Source organism: Oncorhynchus clarkii, chromosome 9 (genome assembly GCF_045791955.1).
Source record: "Oncorhynchus clarkii lewisi isolate Uvic-CL-2024 chromosome 9, UVic_Ocla_1.0, whole genome shotgun sequence".
NCBI lineage: Eukaryota > Metazoa > Chordata > Actinopteri > Salmoniformes > Salmonidae > Oncorhynchus > Oncorhynchus clarkii.
Window position 1 is genome coordinate 2767238 of NC_092155.1, and position 16071 is coordinate 2783308.

Sequence of the window (16071 nt, forward strand, 5' to 3'; positions counted from 1 at the left end):
CGCCTGACTCCTCACCTAGACGCCTGACTCCTACACCTCTCACCTAGACGCCTGACTCCTCACCTAGACGCCTGACTCCTACACCTCTCACCTAGACGCCTGACTCCTACACCTCTCACCTAGACGTCTGACTCCTCACCTAGACGCCTGACTCCTACACCTCTCACCTAGACGCCTGACTCCTCACCTAGATGCCTGACTCCTACACCTCTCACCTAGACGCCTGACTCCTACACCTCTCACCTAGACGCCTGACTCCTCACCTAGACGCCTGACTCCTACACCTGACTCCTCACCTAGACGCCTGACTCCTACACCTCTCACCTAGACGCCTGACTCCTCACCTAGACGCCTGACTCCTACACCTCTCACCTAGACGCCTGACTCCTACACCTCTCACGTAGACGCCTGACTCCTCACCTAGACGCCTGACTCCTACACCTCTCACCTAGACGCCTGACTCCTACACCTCTCACCTAGACGCCTGACTCCTTCACCTCTCACCTAGACGCCTGACTCCTCACCTAGACGCCTGACTCCTACACCTCTCACCTAGACGCCTGACTCCTCACCTAGACGCCTGACTCCTCACCTAGACGCCTGACTCCTACACCTAGACGCCTGACTCGTACACCTAGACGCCTGACTCCTACACCTCTCACCTAGACGCCTGACTCCTCACCTAGACCCCTGACTCCTACTCCTCACCTAGACGCCTGACTCCTCACCTAGACGCCTGACTCCTACACCTATCACCTAGACGCCTGACTCCTACACCTCTCACCTAGATGCCTGACTCCTACACCTCTCACCTAGACGCCTGACTCCTCACCTAGATGCCTGACTCCTACACCTCTTACCTAGACGCCTGACTCCTACACCTAGACGCCTGACTCCTCACCTAGATGCCTGACTCCTACACCTCTCACCTAGACGCCTGACTGCTCACCTAGACGCCTGTCTCCTAGACCTCTCACCTAGACGCCTGACTCCTATACCTCTCACCTAGACGCCTGACTCCTACACCTTTCACCTAGACGCCTGACTCCTACACCTCTCACCTAGACGCCCTACTCCTACACCTCTCACCTAGACGCCTGACTCCTCACCTAGACGCCTGACTCCTACACCTCTCACCTAGACGCCTGACTCCTCACCTAGACGCCTGACTCCTACACCTCTCACCTAGACGCCTGACTCCTCACCTAGACGCCTGACTCCTACACCTGACTCCTCACCTAGACGCCTGACTCCTACACCTCTCACCTAGACGCCTGACTCCTACACCTCTCACCTAGACGCCTGACTCCTCACCTAGACACCTGACTCCTAGACCTCTCACCTAGACGCCTGACTCCTACACCTCTCACCTAGACGCCTGACTCCTACACCTCTCACCTAGACGCCTGACTCCTCACCTAGACGCCTGACTCCTACACCTCTCACCTAGACGCCTGACTCCTCACCTAGACGCCTGACTCCTACACCTCTCACCTAGACGCCTGACTCCTCACCTAGACGCCTGACTCCTACACCTCTCACCTAGACGCCTGACTCCTACACCTCTCACCTAGACGTCTGACTCCTCACCTAGACGCCTGACTCCTACACCTCTCACCTAGACGCCTGACTCCTCACCTAGATGCCTGACTCCTACACCTCTCACCTAGACGCCTGACTCCTACACCTCTCACCTAGACGCCTGACTCCTCACCTAGACGCCTGACTCCTACACCTCTCACCTAGACGCCTGACTCCTCACCTAGACGCCTGACTCCTCACCTAGACGCCTGTCTCCTACACCTCTCACCTAGACGCCTGACTCCTCACCTAGACGCCTGACTCCTACACCTGACTCCTCACCTAGACCCCTGACTCCTACACCTCTCACCTAGACGCCTGACTCCTACACCTCTCACCTAGACGCCTGACTCCTCACCTAGACGCCTGACTCCTACACCTGACTCCTCACCTAGACGCCTGACTCCTACACCTCTCACCTAGACGCCTGACTCCTCACCTAGACGCCTGACTCCTACACCTCTCACCTAGACGCCTGACTCCTACACCTCTCAGGTAGACGCCTGACTCCTCACCTAGACGCCTGACTCCTACACCTCTCACCTAGACGCCTGACTCCTACACCTCTCACCTAGACGCCTGACTCCTTCACCTCTCACCTAGACGCCTGACTCCTCACCTAGACGCCTGACTCCTACACCTCTCACCTAGACGCCTGACTCCTCACCTAGACGCCTGACTCCTCACCTAGACGCCTGACTCCTACACCTAGACGCCTGACTCGTACACCTAGACGCCTGACTCCTACACCTCTCACCTAGACGCCTGACTCCTCACCTAGATGCCTGACTCCTACTCCTCACCTAGACGCCTGACTCCTCACCTAGACGCCTGACTCCTACACCTCTCACCTAGACGCCTGACTCCTACACCTCTCACCTAGATGCCTGACTCCTACACCTCTCACCTAGACGCCTGACTCCTCACCTAGATGCCTGACTCCTACACCTCTTACCTAGACGCCTGACTCCTACACCTAGACGCCTGACTCCTCACCTAGATGCCTGACTCCAACACCTCTCACCTATAAGCCTGACTGCTCACCTAGACGCCTGACTCCTAGACCTCTCACCTAGACGCCTGACTCCTACACCTCTCACCTAGACGCCTGACTCCTACACCTTTCACCTAGACGCCTGACTCCTACACCTTTCACCTAGACGCCTGACTCCTACACCTCTCACCTAGATGCCCTACTCCTACACCTCTCACCTAGACGCCTGACTCCTCACCTAGACGCCTGACACCTACACCTCTCACCTAGACGCCTGACTCCTCACCTAGACGCCTGACTCCTACACCTCTCACCTAGATGCCTGACTCCTCACCTAGACGCCTGACTCCTACACCTGACTCCTCACCTAGACGCCTGACTCCTACACCTCTCACCTAGACGCCTGACTCCTACACCTCTCACCTAGACACCTGACTCCTCACCTAGACGCCTGACTCCTACACCTGACTCCTCACCTAGACGCCTGACTCCTACACCTCTCACCTAGACGCCTGACTCCTCACCTAGACACCTGACTCCTAGACCTCTCACCTAGACGCCTGACTCCTACACCTCTCACCTAGACGCCTGACTCCTACACCTCTCACCTAGACGCCTGACTCCTACACGTCTTACCTAGACGCCTGACTCCTCACCTAGACGCCTGACTCCTACACCTCTCACCTAGACGCCTGACTCCTCACCTAGACGCCTGACTCCTCACCTAGACGCCTGACTCCTACACCTCTCACCTAGACGCCTGACTCCTCACCTAGACGCCTGACTCCTACACCTGACTCCTCACCTAGACCCCTGACTCCTACACCTCTCACCTAGATGCCTGACTCCTACACCTCTCACCTAGACGCCTGACTCCTACACCTCTCACCTAGACGCCTGACTCCTCACCTAGACGCCTGACTCCTACACCTGACTCCTCACCTAGACGCCTGACTCCTACACCTCTCACCTAGACGCCTGACTCCTACACCTCTCACCTAGACGCCTGACTCCTACACCTCTCACCTAGACGCCTGACTCCTCACCTAGACGTCTGACTCCTACACCTCTCACCTAGACGCCTGACTCCTCACCTAGACGCCTGACTCCTACACCTCTCACCTAGACGCCTGACTCCTCACCTAGACGCCTGACTCCTACACCTGACTCCTCACCTAGACGCCTGACTCCTACACCTCTCACCTAGACGCCTGACTCCTACACCTCTCACCTAGACGCCTGACTCCTCACCTAGACGCCTGACTCCTACACCTCTCACCTAGACGCCTGACTCCTACACCTCTCACCTAGACGCCTGACTCCTCACCTAGACGCCTGACTCCTACACCTCTCACCTAGACGCCTGACTCTTACACCTCTCACCTAGACGCTTGACTCCTCACCTAGACGCCTGACTCCTACACCTCTCACCTAGACGCCTGACTCCTCACCTAGACGCCTGACTCCACACCTAGACGCCAGACTCCTACAACTCTCACCTAGACGCCTGACTCCTACACCTCTCACCTAGACGCCTGACTCCTACACCTCTCACCTAGACGCCTGACTCCTCACCTAGACGCCTGACTCCTACACCTCTCACCTAGACGCCTGACTCCTCACCTAGACGCCTGACTCCTCACCTAGACGCCTGACTCCTACACCTAGACGCCTGACTCCTACACCTCTCACCTAGACGCCTGACTCCTCACCTAGACGCCTGACTCCTACACCTCTCACCTAGACGCCTGACTCCTACATCTCTCACCTAGACGCCTGACTCCTCACCGAGACGCCTGACTCCTACACCTCTCACCTAGACGCCTGACTCCTCACCTAGACGCCTGACTCCTACACCTAGACGCATGACTCCTACACCTAGACGCCTGACTCCTACACCTCTCACCTAGACGCCTGACTCCTACACGTCTTACCTAGACGCCTGACTCCTCACCTAGACGCCTGACTCCTACACCTCTCACCTAGACGCCTGACTCCTCACCTAGACGCCTGACTCCTCACCTAGACGCCTGACTCCTACACCTCTCACCTAGACGCCTGACTCCTCACCTAGACGCCTGACTCCTACACCTGACTCCTCACCTAGACCCCTGACTCCTACACCTCTCACCTAGATGCCTGACTCCTACACCTCTCACCTAGACGCCTGACTCCTACACCTCTCACCTAGACGCCTGACTCCTCACCTAGACGCCTGACTCCTACACCTGACTCCTCACCTAGACGCCTGACTCCTACACCTCTCACCTAGACGCCTGACTCCTACACCTCTCACCTAGACGCCTGACTCCTACACCTCTCACCTAGACGCCTGACTCCTCACCTAGACGCCTGACTCCTACACCTCTCACCTAGACGCCTGACTCCTCACCTAGACGCCTGACTCCTACACGTCTTACCTAGACGCCTGACTCCTCACCTAGACGCCTGACTCCTACACCTCTCACCTAGACGCCTGACTCCTCACCTAGACGCCTGACTCCTCACCTAGACGCCTGACTCCTACACCTCTCACCTAGACGCCTGACTCCTCACCTAGACGCCTGACTCCTACACCTGACTCCTCACCTAGACCCCTGACTCCTACACCTCTCACCTAGATGCCTGACTCCTACACCTCTCACCTAGACGCCTGACTCCTACACCTCTCACCTAGACGCCTGACTCCTCACCTAGACGCCTGACTCCTACACCTGACTCCTCACCTAGACGCCTGACTCCTACACCTCTCACCTAGACGCCTGACTCCTACACCTCTCACCTAGACGCCTGACTCCTACACCTCTCACCTAGACGCCTGACTCCTCACCTAGACGCCTGACTCCTACACCTCTCACCTAGACGCCTGACTCCTCACCTAGACGCCTGACTCCTACACCTCTCACCTAGACGCCTGACTCCTCACCTAGACGCCTGACTCCTACACCTGACTCCTCACCTAGACGCCTGACTCCTACACCTCTCACCTAGACGCCTGACTCCTACACCTCTCACCTAGACGCCTGACTCCTACACCTCTCACCTAGACACCTGACTCCTCACCTAGACGCCTGACTCCTACACCTGACTCCTCACCTAGACGCCTGACTCCTACACCTCTCACCTAGACGCCTGACTCCTCACCTAGACACCTGACTCCTAGACCTCTCACCTAGACGCCTGACTCCTACACCTCTCACCTAGACGCCTGACTCCTACACCTCTCACCTAGACGCCTGACTCCTCACCTAGATGCCTGACTCCTACACCTCTCACCTAGACGCCTGACTCCTACACGTCTTACCTAGACGCCTGACTCCTCACCTAGACGCCTGACTCCTACACCTCTCACCTAGACGCCTGACTCCTCACCTAGACGCCTGACTCCTCACCTAGACGCCTGACTCCTACACCTCTCACCTAGACGCCTGACTCCTCACCTAGACGCCTGACTCCTACACCTGACTCCTCACCTAGACCCCTGACTCCTACACCTCTCACCTAGATGCCTGACTCCTACACCTCTCACCTAGACGCCTGACTCCTACACCTCTCACCTAGACGCCTGACTCCTCACCTAGACGCCTGACTCCTACACCTGACTCCTCACCTAGACGCCTGACTCCTACACCTCTCACCTAGACGCCTGACTCCTACACCTCTCACCTAGACGCCTGACTCCTACACCTCTCACCTAGACGCCTGACTCCTCACCTAGACGCCTGACTCCTACACCTCTCACCTAGACGCCTGACTCCTCACCTAGACGCCTGACTCCTACACCTCTCACCTAGACGCCTGACTCCTCACCTAGACGCCTGACTCCTACACCTGACTCCTCACCTAGACGCCTGACTCCTACACCTCTCACCTAGACGCCTGACTCCTACACCTCTCACCTAGACGCCTGACTCCTACACCTCTCACCTAGACACCTGACTCCTCACCTAGACGCCTGACTCCTACACCTGACTCCTCACCTAGACGCCTGACTCCTACACCTCTCACCTAGACGCCTGACTCCTCACCTAGACACCTGACTCCTAGACCTCTCACCTAGACGCCTGACTCCTACACCTCTCACCTAGACGCCTGACTCCTACACCTCTCACCTAGACGCCTGACTCCTCACCTAGATGCCTGACTCCTACACCTCTCACCTAGACGCCTGACTCCTACACGTCTTACCTAGACGCCTGACTCCTCACCTAGACGCCTGACTCCTACACCTCTCACCTAGACGCCTGACTCCTCACCTAGACGCCTGACTCCTCACCTAGACGCCTGACTCCTACACCTCTCACCTAGACGCCTGACTCCTCACCTAGACGCCTGACTCCTACACCTGACTCCTCACCTAGACCCCTGACTCCTACACCTCTCACCTAGATGCCTGACTCCTACACCTCTCACCTAGACGCCTGACTCCTACACCTCTCACCTAGACGCCTGACTCCTCACCTAGACGCCTGACTCCTACACCTGACTCCTCACCTAGACGCCTGACTCCTACACCTCTCACCTAGACGCCTGACTCCTACACCTCTCACCTAGACGCCTGACTCCTACACCTCTCACCTAGACGCCTGACTCCTCACCTAGACGTCTGACTCCTACACCTCTCACCTAGACGCCTGACTCCTCACCTAGACGCCTGACTCCTACACCTCTCACCTAGACGCCTGACTCCTCACCTAGACGCCTGACTCCTACACCTGACTCCTCACCTAGACGCCTGACTCCTACACCTCTCACCTAGACGCCTGACTCCTACACCTCTCACCTAGACGCCTGACTCCTCACCTAGACGCCTGACTCCTACACCTCTCACCTAGACGCCTGACTCCTACACCTCTCACCTAGACGCCTGACTCCTCACCTAGACGCCTGACTCCTACACCTCTCACCTAGACGCCTGACTCTTACACCTCTCACCTAGACGCTTGACTCCTCACCTAGACGCCTGACTCCTACACCTCTCACCTAGACGCCTGACTCCTCACCTAGACGCCTGACTCCACACCTAGACGCCAGACTCCTACAACTCTCACCTAGACGCCTGACTCCTACACCTCTCACCTAGACGCCTGACTCCTACACCTCTCACCTAGACGCCTGACTCCTCACCTAGACGCCTGACTCCTACACCTCTCACCTAGACGCCTGACTCCTCACCTAGACGCCTGACTCCTCACCTAGACGCCTGACTCCTACACCTAGACGCCTGACTCCTACACCTCTCACCTAGACGCCTGACTCCTCACCTAGACGCCTGACTCCTACACCTCTCACCTAGACGCCTGACTCCTACATCTCTCACCTAGACGCCTGACTCCTCACCGAGACGCCTGACTCCTACACCTCTCACCTAGACGCCTGACTCCTCACCTAGACGCCTGACTCCTACACCTAGACGCATGACTCCTACACCTAGACGCCTGACTCCTACACCTCTCACCTAGACGCCTGACTCCTACACGTCTTACCTAGACGCCTGACTCCTCACCTAGACGCCTGACTCCTACACCTCTCACCTAGACGCCTGACTCCTCACCTAGACGCCTGACTCCTCACCTAGACGCCTGACTCCTACACCTCTCACCTAGACGCCTGACTCCTCACCTAGACGCCTGACTCCTACACCTGACTCCTCACCTAGACCCCTGACTCCTACACCTCTCACCTAGATGCCTGACTCCTACACCTCTCACCTAGACGCCTGACTCCTACACCTCTCACCTAGACGCCTGACTCCTCACCTAGACGCCTGACTCCTACACCTGACTCCTCACCTAGACGCCTGACTCCTACACCTCTCACCTAGACGCCTGACTCCTACACCTCTCACCTAGACGCCTGACTCCTACACCTCTCACCTAGACGCCTGACTCCTCACCTAGACGCCTGACTCCTACACCTCTCACCTAGACGCCTGACTCCTCACCTAGACGCCTGACTCCTACACCTCTCACCTAGACGCCTGACTCCTCACCTAGACGCCTGACTCCTACACCTGACTCCTCACCTAGACGCCTGACTCCTACACCTCTCACCTAGACGCCTGACTCCTACACCTCTCACCTAGACGCCTGACTCCTCACCTAGACGCCTGACTCCTACACCTCTCACCTAGACGCCTGACTCCTACACCTCTCACCTAGACGCCTGACTCCTCACCTAGACGCCTGACTCCTACACCTCTCACCTAGACGCCTGACTCTTACACCTCTCACCTAGACGCTTGACTCCTCACCTAGACGCCTGACTCCTACACCTCTCACCTAGACGCCTGACTCCTCACCTAGACGCCTGACTCCACACCTAGACGCCAGACTCCTACAACTCTCACCTAGACGCCTGACTCCTACACCTCTCACCTAGACGCCTGACTCCTACACCTCTCACCTAGACGCCTGACTCCTCACCTAGACGCCTGACTCCTACACCTCTCACCTAGACGCCTGACTCCTCACCTAGACGCCTGACTCCTCACCTAGACGCCTGACTCCTACACCTAGACGCCTGACTCCTACACCTCTCACCTAGACGCCTGACTCCTCACCTAGACGCCTGACTCCTACACCTCTCACCTAGACGCCTGACTCCTACATCTCTCACCTAGACGCCTGACTCCTCACCGAGACGCCTGACTCCTACACCTCTCACCTAGACGCCTGACTCCTCACCTAGACGCCTGACTCCTACACCTAGACGCATGACTCCTACACCTAGACGCCTGACTCCTACACCTCTCACCTAGACGCCTGACTCCTCACCTAGACGCCTGACTCCTACTCCTCACCTAGACGCCTGACTCCTCACCTAGACGCCTGACTCCTACACCTATCACCTAGACGCCTGACTCCTACACCTCTCACCTAGATGCCTGACTCCTACACCTCTCACCTAGACGCCTGACTCCTCACCTAGATGCCTGACTCCTACACCTCTCACCTAGACGCCTGACTCCTACACCTAGACGCCTGACTCCTCACCTAGATGCCTGAGTCCTACACCTCTCACCTAGACGCCTGACTCCTCACCTAGACGCCTGACTCCTGGACCTCTCACCTAGACGCCTGACTCCTACACCTCTCACCTAGACGCCTGACTCCTACACCTTTCACCTAGACGCCTGACTCCTCACCTAGACGCCTGACTCCTACACCTGACTCCTCACCTAGACGCCTGACTCCTACACCTCTCACCTAGACGCCTGACTCCTCACCTAGACGCCTGACTCCTACACCTCTCACCTAGACGCCTGACTCTTACACCTCTCACCTAGACGCCTGACTCCTCACCTAGACGCTTGACTCCTCACCTAGACGCCTGACTCCTACACCTCTCACCTAGACGCCTGACTCCTCACCTAGACGCCTGACTCCTCACCTAGACGCCAGACTCCTACAACTCTCACCTAGACGCCTGACTCCTACACCTCTCACCTAGACGCCTGACTCCTACACCTCTCACCTAGACGCCTGACTCCTACACCTCTCACCTCTCACCTAGACGCCTGACTCCTACACCTCTCACCTAGACGCCTGACTCCTACACCTCTCACCTCTCACCTAGACGCCTGACTCCTACACCTCTCACCTAGACGCCTGACTCCTACACCTCTCACCTAGACGCCTGACTCCTACACCTCTCACCTAGACGCCTGACTCCTACACCTTTCACCTAGACGCCTGACTCCTCACCTAGACGCCTGACTCCTACACCTGACTCCTCACCTAGACGCCTGACTCCTACACCTCTCACCTAGACGCCTGACTCCTCACCTAGACGCCTGACTCCTACACCTCTCACCTAGACGCCTGACTCTTACACCTCTCACCTAGACGCCTGACTCCTCACCTAGACGCTTGACTCCTCACCTAGACGCCTGACTCCTACACCTCTCACCTAGACGCCTGACTCCTCACCTAGACGCCTGACTCCTCACCTAGACGCCAGACTCCTACAACTCTCACCTAGACGCCTGACTCCTACACCTCTCACCTAGACGCCTGACTCCTACACCTCTCACCTAGACGCCTGACTCCTACACCTCTCACCTCTCACCTAGACGCCTGACTCCTACACCTCTCACCTAGACGCCTGACTCCTACACCTCTCACCTAGACGCCTGACTCCTACTCCTCTCACCTAGATGCCTGACTCCTACACCTCTCACCTAGATGCCTGACTCCTACACCTCTCACCTAGACGCCTGACTCCTCACCTAGACGCACCTTATCACATTTGTTTTCTTTTGTCTACAGAGAAGAAGAAGAGTTGAGAGAACTACGAATGACCCATATACTGTCCATTAGACTCTATTCATTTATACCAGGTTACCTTCAGACCAGTCCTGTATTAGATCAGGATATAACTAGGAATGACCCATATACTGTCCATTAGACTCTATTCATTTATACCAGGTTACCTTCAGACCAGTCCTGTATTAGATCAGGATATAACTAGGAATGACCCATATACTGTCCATTAGACTCTATTCATTTATACCAGGTTACCTTCAGACCAGTCCTGTATTAGATCAGGATATAACTAGGAATGACCCATATACTGTCCATTAGACTCTATTCATTTATACCAGGTTACCTTCAGACCAGTCCTGTATTAGATCAGGATATAACTAGGAATGACCCATATACTGTCCATTAGACTCTATTCATTTATACCAGGTTACCTTCAGACCAGTCCTGTATTAGATCAGGATATAACTAGGAATGACCCATATACTGTCCATTAGACTCTATTCATTTATACCAGGTTACCTTCAGACCAGTCCTGTATTAGATCAGGATATAACTAGGAATGACCCATATACTTTCCATTAGACTCTATTCATTTATACCAGGTTACCTTCTATAACACTGATGGGTCAACTGTTTCTCACAGACCTCATGGTTTTAATGGTTATACTGTATATTCATTTTTTTTTAAATACTTTGTGTTTAAGCTTTTTAATTATTATTTTTGTAATGCTTTTATACATTTGTTTTCTTTTGTCTACAGAGAAGGAGATTAGACAACAAATGGAAGAACAAGGTAAGTGGGCTGTTGACTTGTTATATATAGAGATTATGATTATTACTATAATACTGATGGGTCAACTGTTAATCACAGACCTCATGGTTTATTACTATAATACTGATGGGTCAACTGTTAATCACAGACCTCATGGTTTATTACTATAATACTGATGGGTCAACTGTTAATCACAGACCTCATGGTTTATTACTATAATACTGATGGGTCAACTGTTAATCACAGACCTCATGGTTTATTACTAGGATACTGATGGGTCAACTGTTAATCACAGACCTCATGGTTTATTACTATAATACTTATGGGTCAACTGTTAATCACATATCTCATGGTTTATTACTATAATACTGATGGGTCAACTGTTAATCACAGACCTCATGGTTTATTACTATAATACTGATGGGTCAACTGTTAATCACAGACCTCATGGTTTATTACTATAATACTGATGGGTCAACTGTTAATCACAGACCTCATGGTTTATTACTATAATCAACTATAATACTCTACATCAGGAACCAGGCTCTGAGGGGTGACCAGTCTTCTACTGGCTGTACTGGGTAGAGAGGAACCAGGCTCTGAGTGGTGACCAGTCCTCTACTGGCTGTACTGGGTGGAGAGGAACCAGGTTTTGAGGGGTGACCAGTCCTCTACTGGCTGTACTGGGTAGAGAGGAACCAGGCTCTGAGGGGTGACTGGTCCTCTACTGGCTGTACTGGGTAGACCAGAGGAACCAGGCTCAGAGGGGTGATCAGTCCTCTACTAGCTGTACTGGGTAGAGAGGAACCAGGCTCTGAGGGGTGACCAGTCCTCTACTGGCTGTACTGGGTGGAGAGGAACCAGGTTTTGAGGGGTGACCAGTCCTCTACTGGATGTACTGGGTAGAGAGGAACCAGGCTCTGAGGGGTGACCGGTCCTCTACTGGCTGTACTGGGTAGACCAGAGGAACCAGGCTCTGAGGGGTGACCAGTTCTCTACTGGCTGTACTGGGTAGACCAGAGGAACCAGGCTCTGAGGGGTGACCAGTCCTCTGCTGGCTGTACTGGGTAGACCAGAGGAACCAGGCTCTGAGGGGTGACCAGTCCTCCACTGGCTGTACTGGGTAGAGAGGAACAAGGCTCTGAGTGGTGACCAGTCCTCTACTGGCTGTACTGGGTAGACCATAGGAACCAGGCTCTGAGTGGTGACCAGTCCTCTACTGGCTGTACTGGGTAGAGAGGAACCAGGCTCTGAGGGGTAACCAGTCCTCTACTGGCTGTACTGGGTAGACCAGAGGAACCAGGCTCTGAGGGGTGACCAGTCATCTACTGGCTGTACTGGGTAGACCAGAGGAACCAGGCTCTGAGGGGTGACCAGTCCTCTACTGGCTGTACTGGGTAGACCAGAGGAACCAGGCTCTGAGGGGTGACCAGTCCTCTACTGGCTGTAATGGGTAGATAGGAACCAGGCTCTGAGGGGTGACCAGTCCTCTACTGGCTGTAATGGGTAGATAGGAACCAGGCTCTGAGGGGTGACCAGTCCTCTACTGGCTGTACTGGGTAGAGAGGAACCAGGCTCTGAGGGGTGACCAGTCCTCTCCTGGCTGTACTGGGTAGACCAGAGGAACCAGGCTCTGAGGGGTGACCAGTCCTCCACTGGCTGTACTGGGTAGAGAGGAACAAGGCTCTGAGTGGTGACCAGTCCTCTACTGGCTGTACTGGGTAGACCATAGGAACCAGGCTCTGAGTGGTGACCAGTCCTCTACTGGCTGTACTGGGTAGAGAGGAACCAGGCTCTGAGGGGTAACCAGTCCTCTACTGGCTGTACTGGGTAGACCAGAGGAACCAGGCTCTGAGGGGTGACCAGTCATCTACTGGCTGTACTGGGTAGACCAGAGGAACCAGGCTCTGAGGGGTGACCAGTCCTCTACTGGCTGTAATGGGTAGACCAGAGGAACCAGGCTCTGAGGGGTGACCAGTCCTCTACTGGCTGTAATGGGTAGATAGGAACCAGGCTCTGAGGGGTGACCAGTCCTCTACTGGCTGTAATGGGTAGATAGGAACCAGGCTCTGAGGGGTGACCAGTCCTCTACTGGGTAGAGAGGAACCAGGCTCTGAGGGGTGACCAGTCCTCTACTGACTGTACTGGGTAGAGAGGAACCAGGCTCTGAGGGGTGACCAGTCCTCTACTGGCTGTACTGGGTAGACCAGAGGAACCAGGCTCTGAGGGGTGACCAGTCCTCTACTGGGTAGAGAGGAACCAGGCTCTGAGGGGTGACCAGTCCTCTACTGGCTGTACTGGGTAGACCAGAGGAACCAGGCTCTGAGGGGTGACCAGTCCTCTACTGGCTGTACTGGGTAGAGAGGAACCAGGCTCTGAGGGGTGACCAGTCCTCTACTGGCTGTACTGGGTAGAGAGGAACCAGGCTCTGAGGGGTGACCAGTCCTCTACTGGCTGTACTGGGTAGAGAGGAACCAGGCTCTGAGGGGTGACCAGTCCTCTACTGGCTGTACTGGGTAGAGAGGAACCAGGCTCTGAGGGGTGACCAGTCCTCTACTGGCTGTACTGGGTAGAGAGGAACCAGGCTCTGAGGGGTGACCAGTCCTCTACTGGCTGTACTGGGTAGAGAGGAACCAGGCTCTGAGGGGTGACCAGTCCTCTACTGGCTGTACTGGGTAGAGAGGAACCAGGCTCTGAGGGGTGACCAGTTCTCTACTGGCTGTACTGGGTAGAGAGGAACCAGGCTCTGAGGGGTGACCAGTCCTCTACTGGCTGTACTGGGTAGAGAGGAACCAGGCTCTGAGGGGTGACCAGTCCTCTACTGGCTGTACTGGGTAGAGAGGAACCAGGCTCTGAGGGGTGACCAGTCCTCTACTGGCTGTAATGGGTAGAGAGGAACCAGGCTCTGAGGGGTGACCAGTCCTCTACTGGCTGTACTGGGTAGAGAGGAACCAGGCTCTGAGGGGTGACCAGTCCTCTACTGGCTGTACTGGGTAGACCAGAGGAATCAGGCTCTGAGGGGTGACCAGTCCTCTACTGGCTGTAATGGGTAGATAGGAACCAGGCTCTGAGGGGTGACCAGTCCTCTACTGGCTGTAATGGGTAGATAGGAACCAGGCTCTGAGGGGTGACCAGTCCTCTACTGGCTGTACTGGGTAGAGAGGAACCAGGCTCTGAGGGGTGACCAGTCCTCTCCTGGCTGTACTGGGTAGACCAGAGGAACCAGGCTCTGAGGGGTGACCAGTCCTCCACTGGCTGTACTGGGTAGAGAGGAACAAGGCTCTGAGTGGTGACCAGTCCTCTACTGGCTGTACTGGGTAGAGAGGAACAAGGCTCTGAGTGGTGACCAGTCCTCTACTGGCTGTACTGGGTAGACCATAGGAACCAGGCTCTGAGTGGTGACCAGTCCTCTACTGGCTGTACTGGGTAGAGAGGAACCAGGCTCTGAGGGGTAACCAGTCCTCTACTGGCTGTACTGGGTAGACCAGAGGAACCAGGCTCTGAGGGGTGACCAGTCATCTACTGGCTGTACTGGGTAGACCAGAGGAACCAGGCTCTGAGGGGTGACCAGTCCTCTACTGGCTGTACTGGGTAGACCAGAGGAACCAGGCTCTGAGGGGTGACCAGTCCTCTACTGGCTGTAATGGGTAGATAGGAACCAGGCTCTGAGGGGTGACCAGTCCTCTACTGGCTGTAATGGGTAGATAGGAACCAGGCTCTGAGGGGTGACCAGTCCTCTACTGGCTGTACTGGGTAGAGAGGAACCAGGCTCTGAGGGGTGACCAGTCCTCTCCTGGCTGTACTGGGTAGACCAGAGGAACCAGGCTCTGAGGGGTGACCAGTCCTCCACTGGCTGTACTGGGTAGAGAGGAACAAGGCTCTGAGTGGTGACCAGTCCTCTACTGGCTGTACTGGGTAGACCATAGGAACCAGGCTCTGAGTGGTGACCAGTCCTCTACTGGCTGTACTGGGTAGAGAGGAACCAGGCTCTGAGGGGTAACCAGTCCTCTACTGGCTGTACTGGGTAGACCAGAGGAACCAGGCTCTGAGGGGTGACCAGTCATCTACTGGCTGTACTGGGTAGACCAGAGGAACCAGGCTCTGAGGGGTGACCAGTCCTCTACTGGCTGTAATGGGTAGACCAGAGGAACCAGGCTCTGAGGGGTGACCAGTCCTCTACTGGCTGTAATGGGTAGATAGGAACCAGGCTCTGAGGGGTGACCAGTCCTCTACTGGCTGTAATGGGTAGATAGGAACCAGGCTCTGAGGGGTGACCAGTCCTCTACTGGGTAGAGAGGAACCAGGCTCTGAGGGGTGACCAGTCCTCTACTGACTGTACTGGGTAGAGAGGAACCAGGCTCTGAGGGGTGACCAGTCCTCTACTGGCTGTACTGGGTAGACCAGAGGAACCAGGCTCTGAGGGGTGACCAGTCCTCTACTGGGTAGAGAGGAACCAG

The 16071-nt window shown here is 55.4% G+C and overlaps 1 protein-coding gene across 2 annotated transcripts in view; it reads left to right on the forward strand.

Annotated features, from left to right (window-relative positions):
* Positions 1–16071, forward strand: part of LOC139415762 (butyrophilin subfamily 1 member A1-like) — a 108141-nt gene that overhangs the window by 80801 nt on the left and 11269 nt on the right. Inside the window, exon 5 of one of the 2 annotated variants that reach the window (XM_071163843.1) lies at positions 11603–11635. The exons of the other annotated variant lie outside the window; for it this stretch is intronic. Within the exon in view, the coding sequence (XP_071019944.1) occupies positions 11603–11635 (33 nt within the window). The remainder of the gene's footprint in view (positions 1–11602; positions 11636–16071) is intronic. 2 annotated transcript variants of the gene reach the window in all.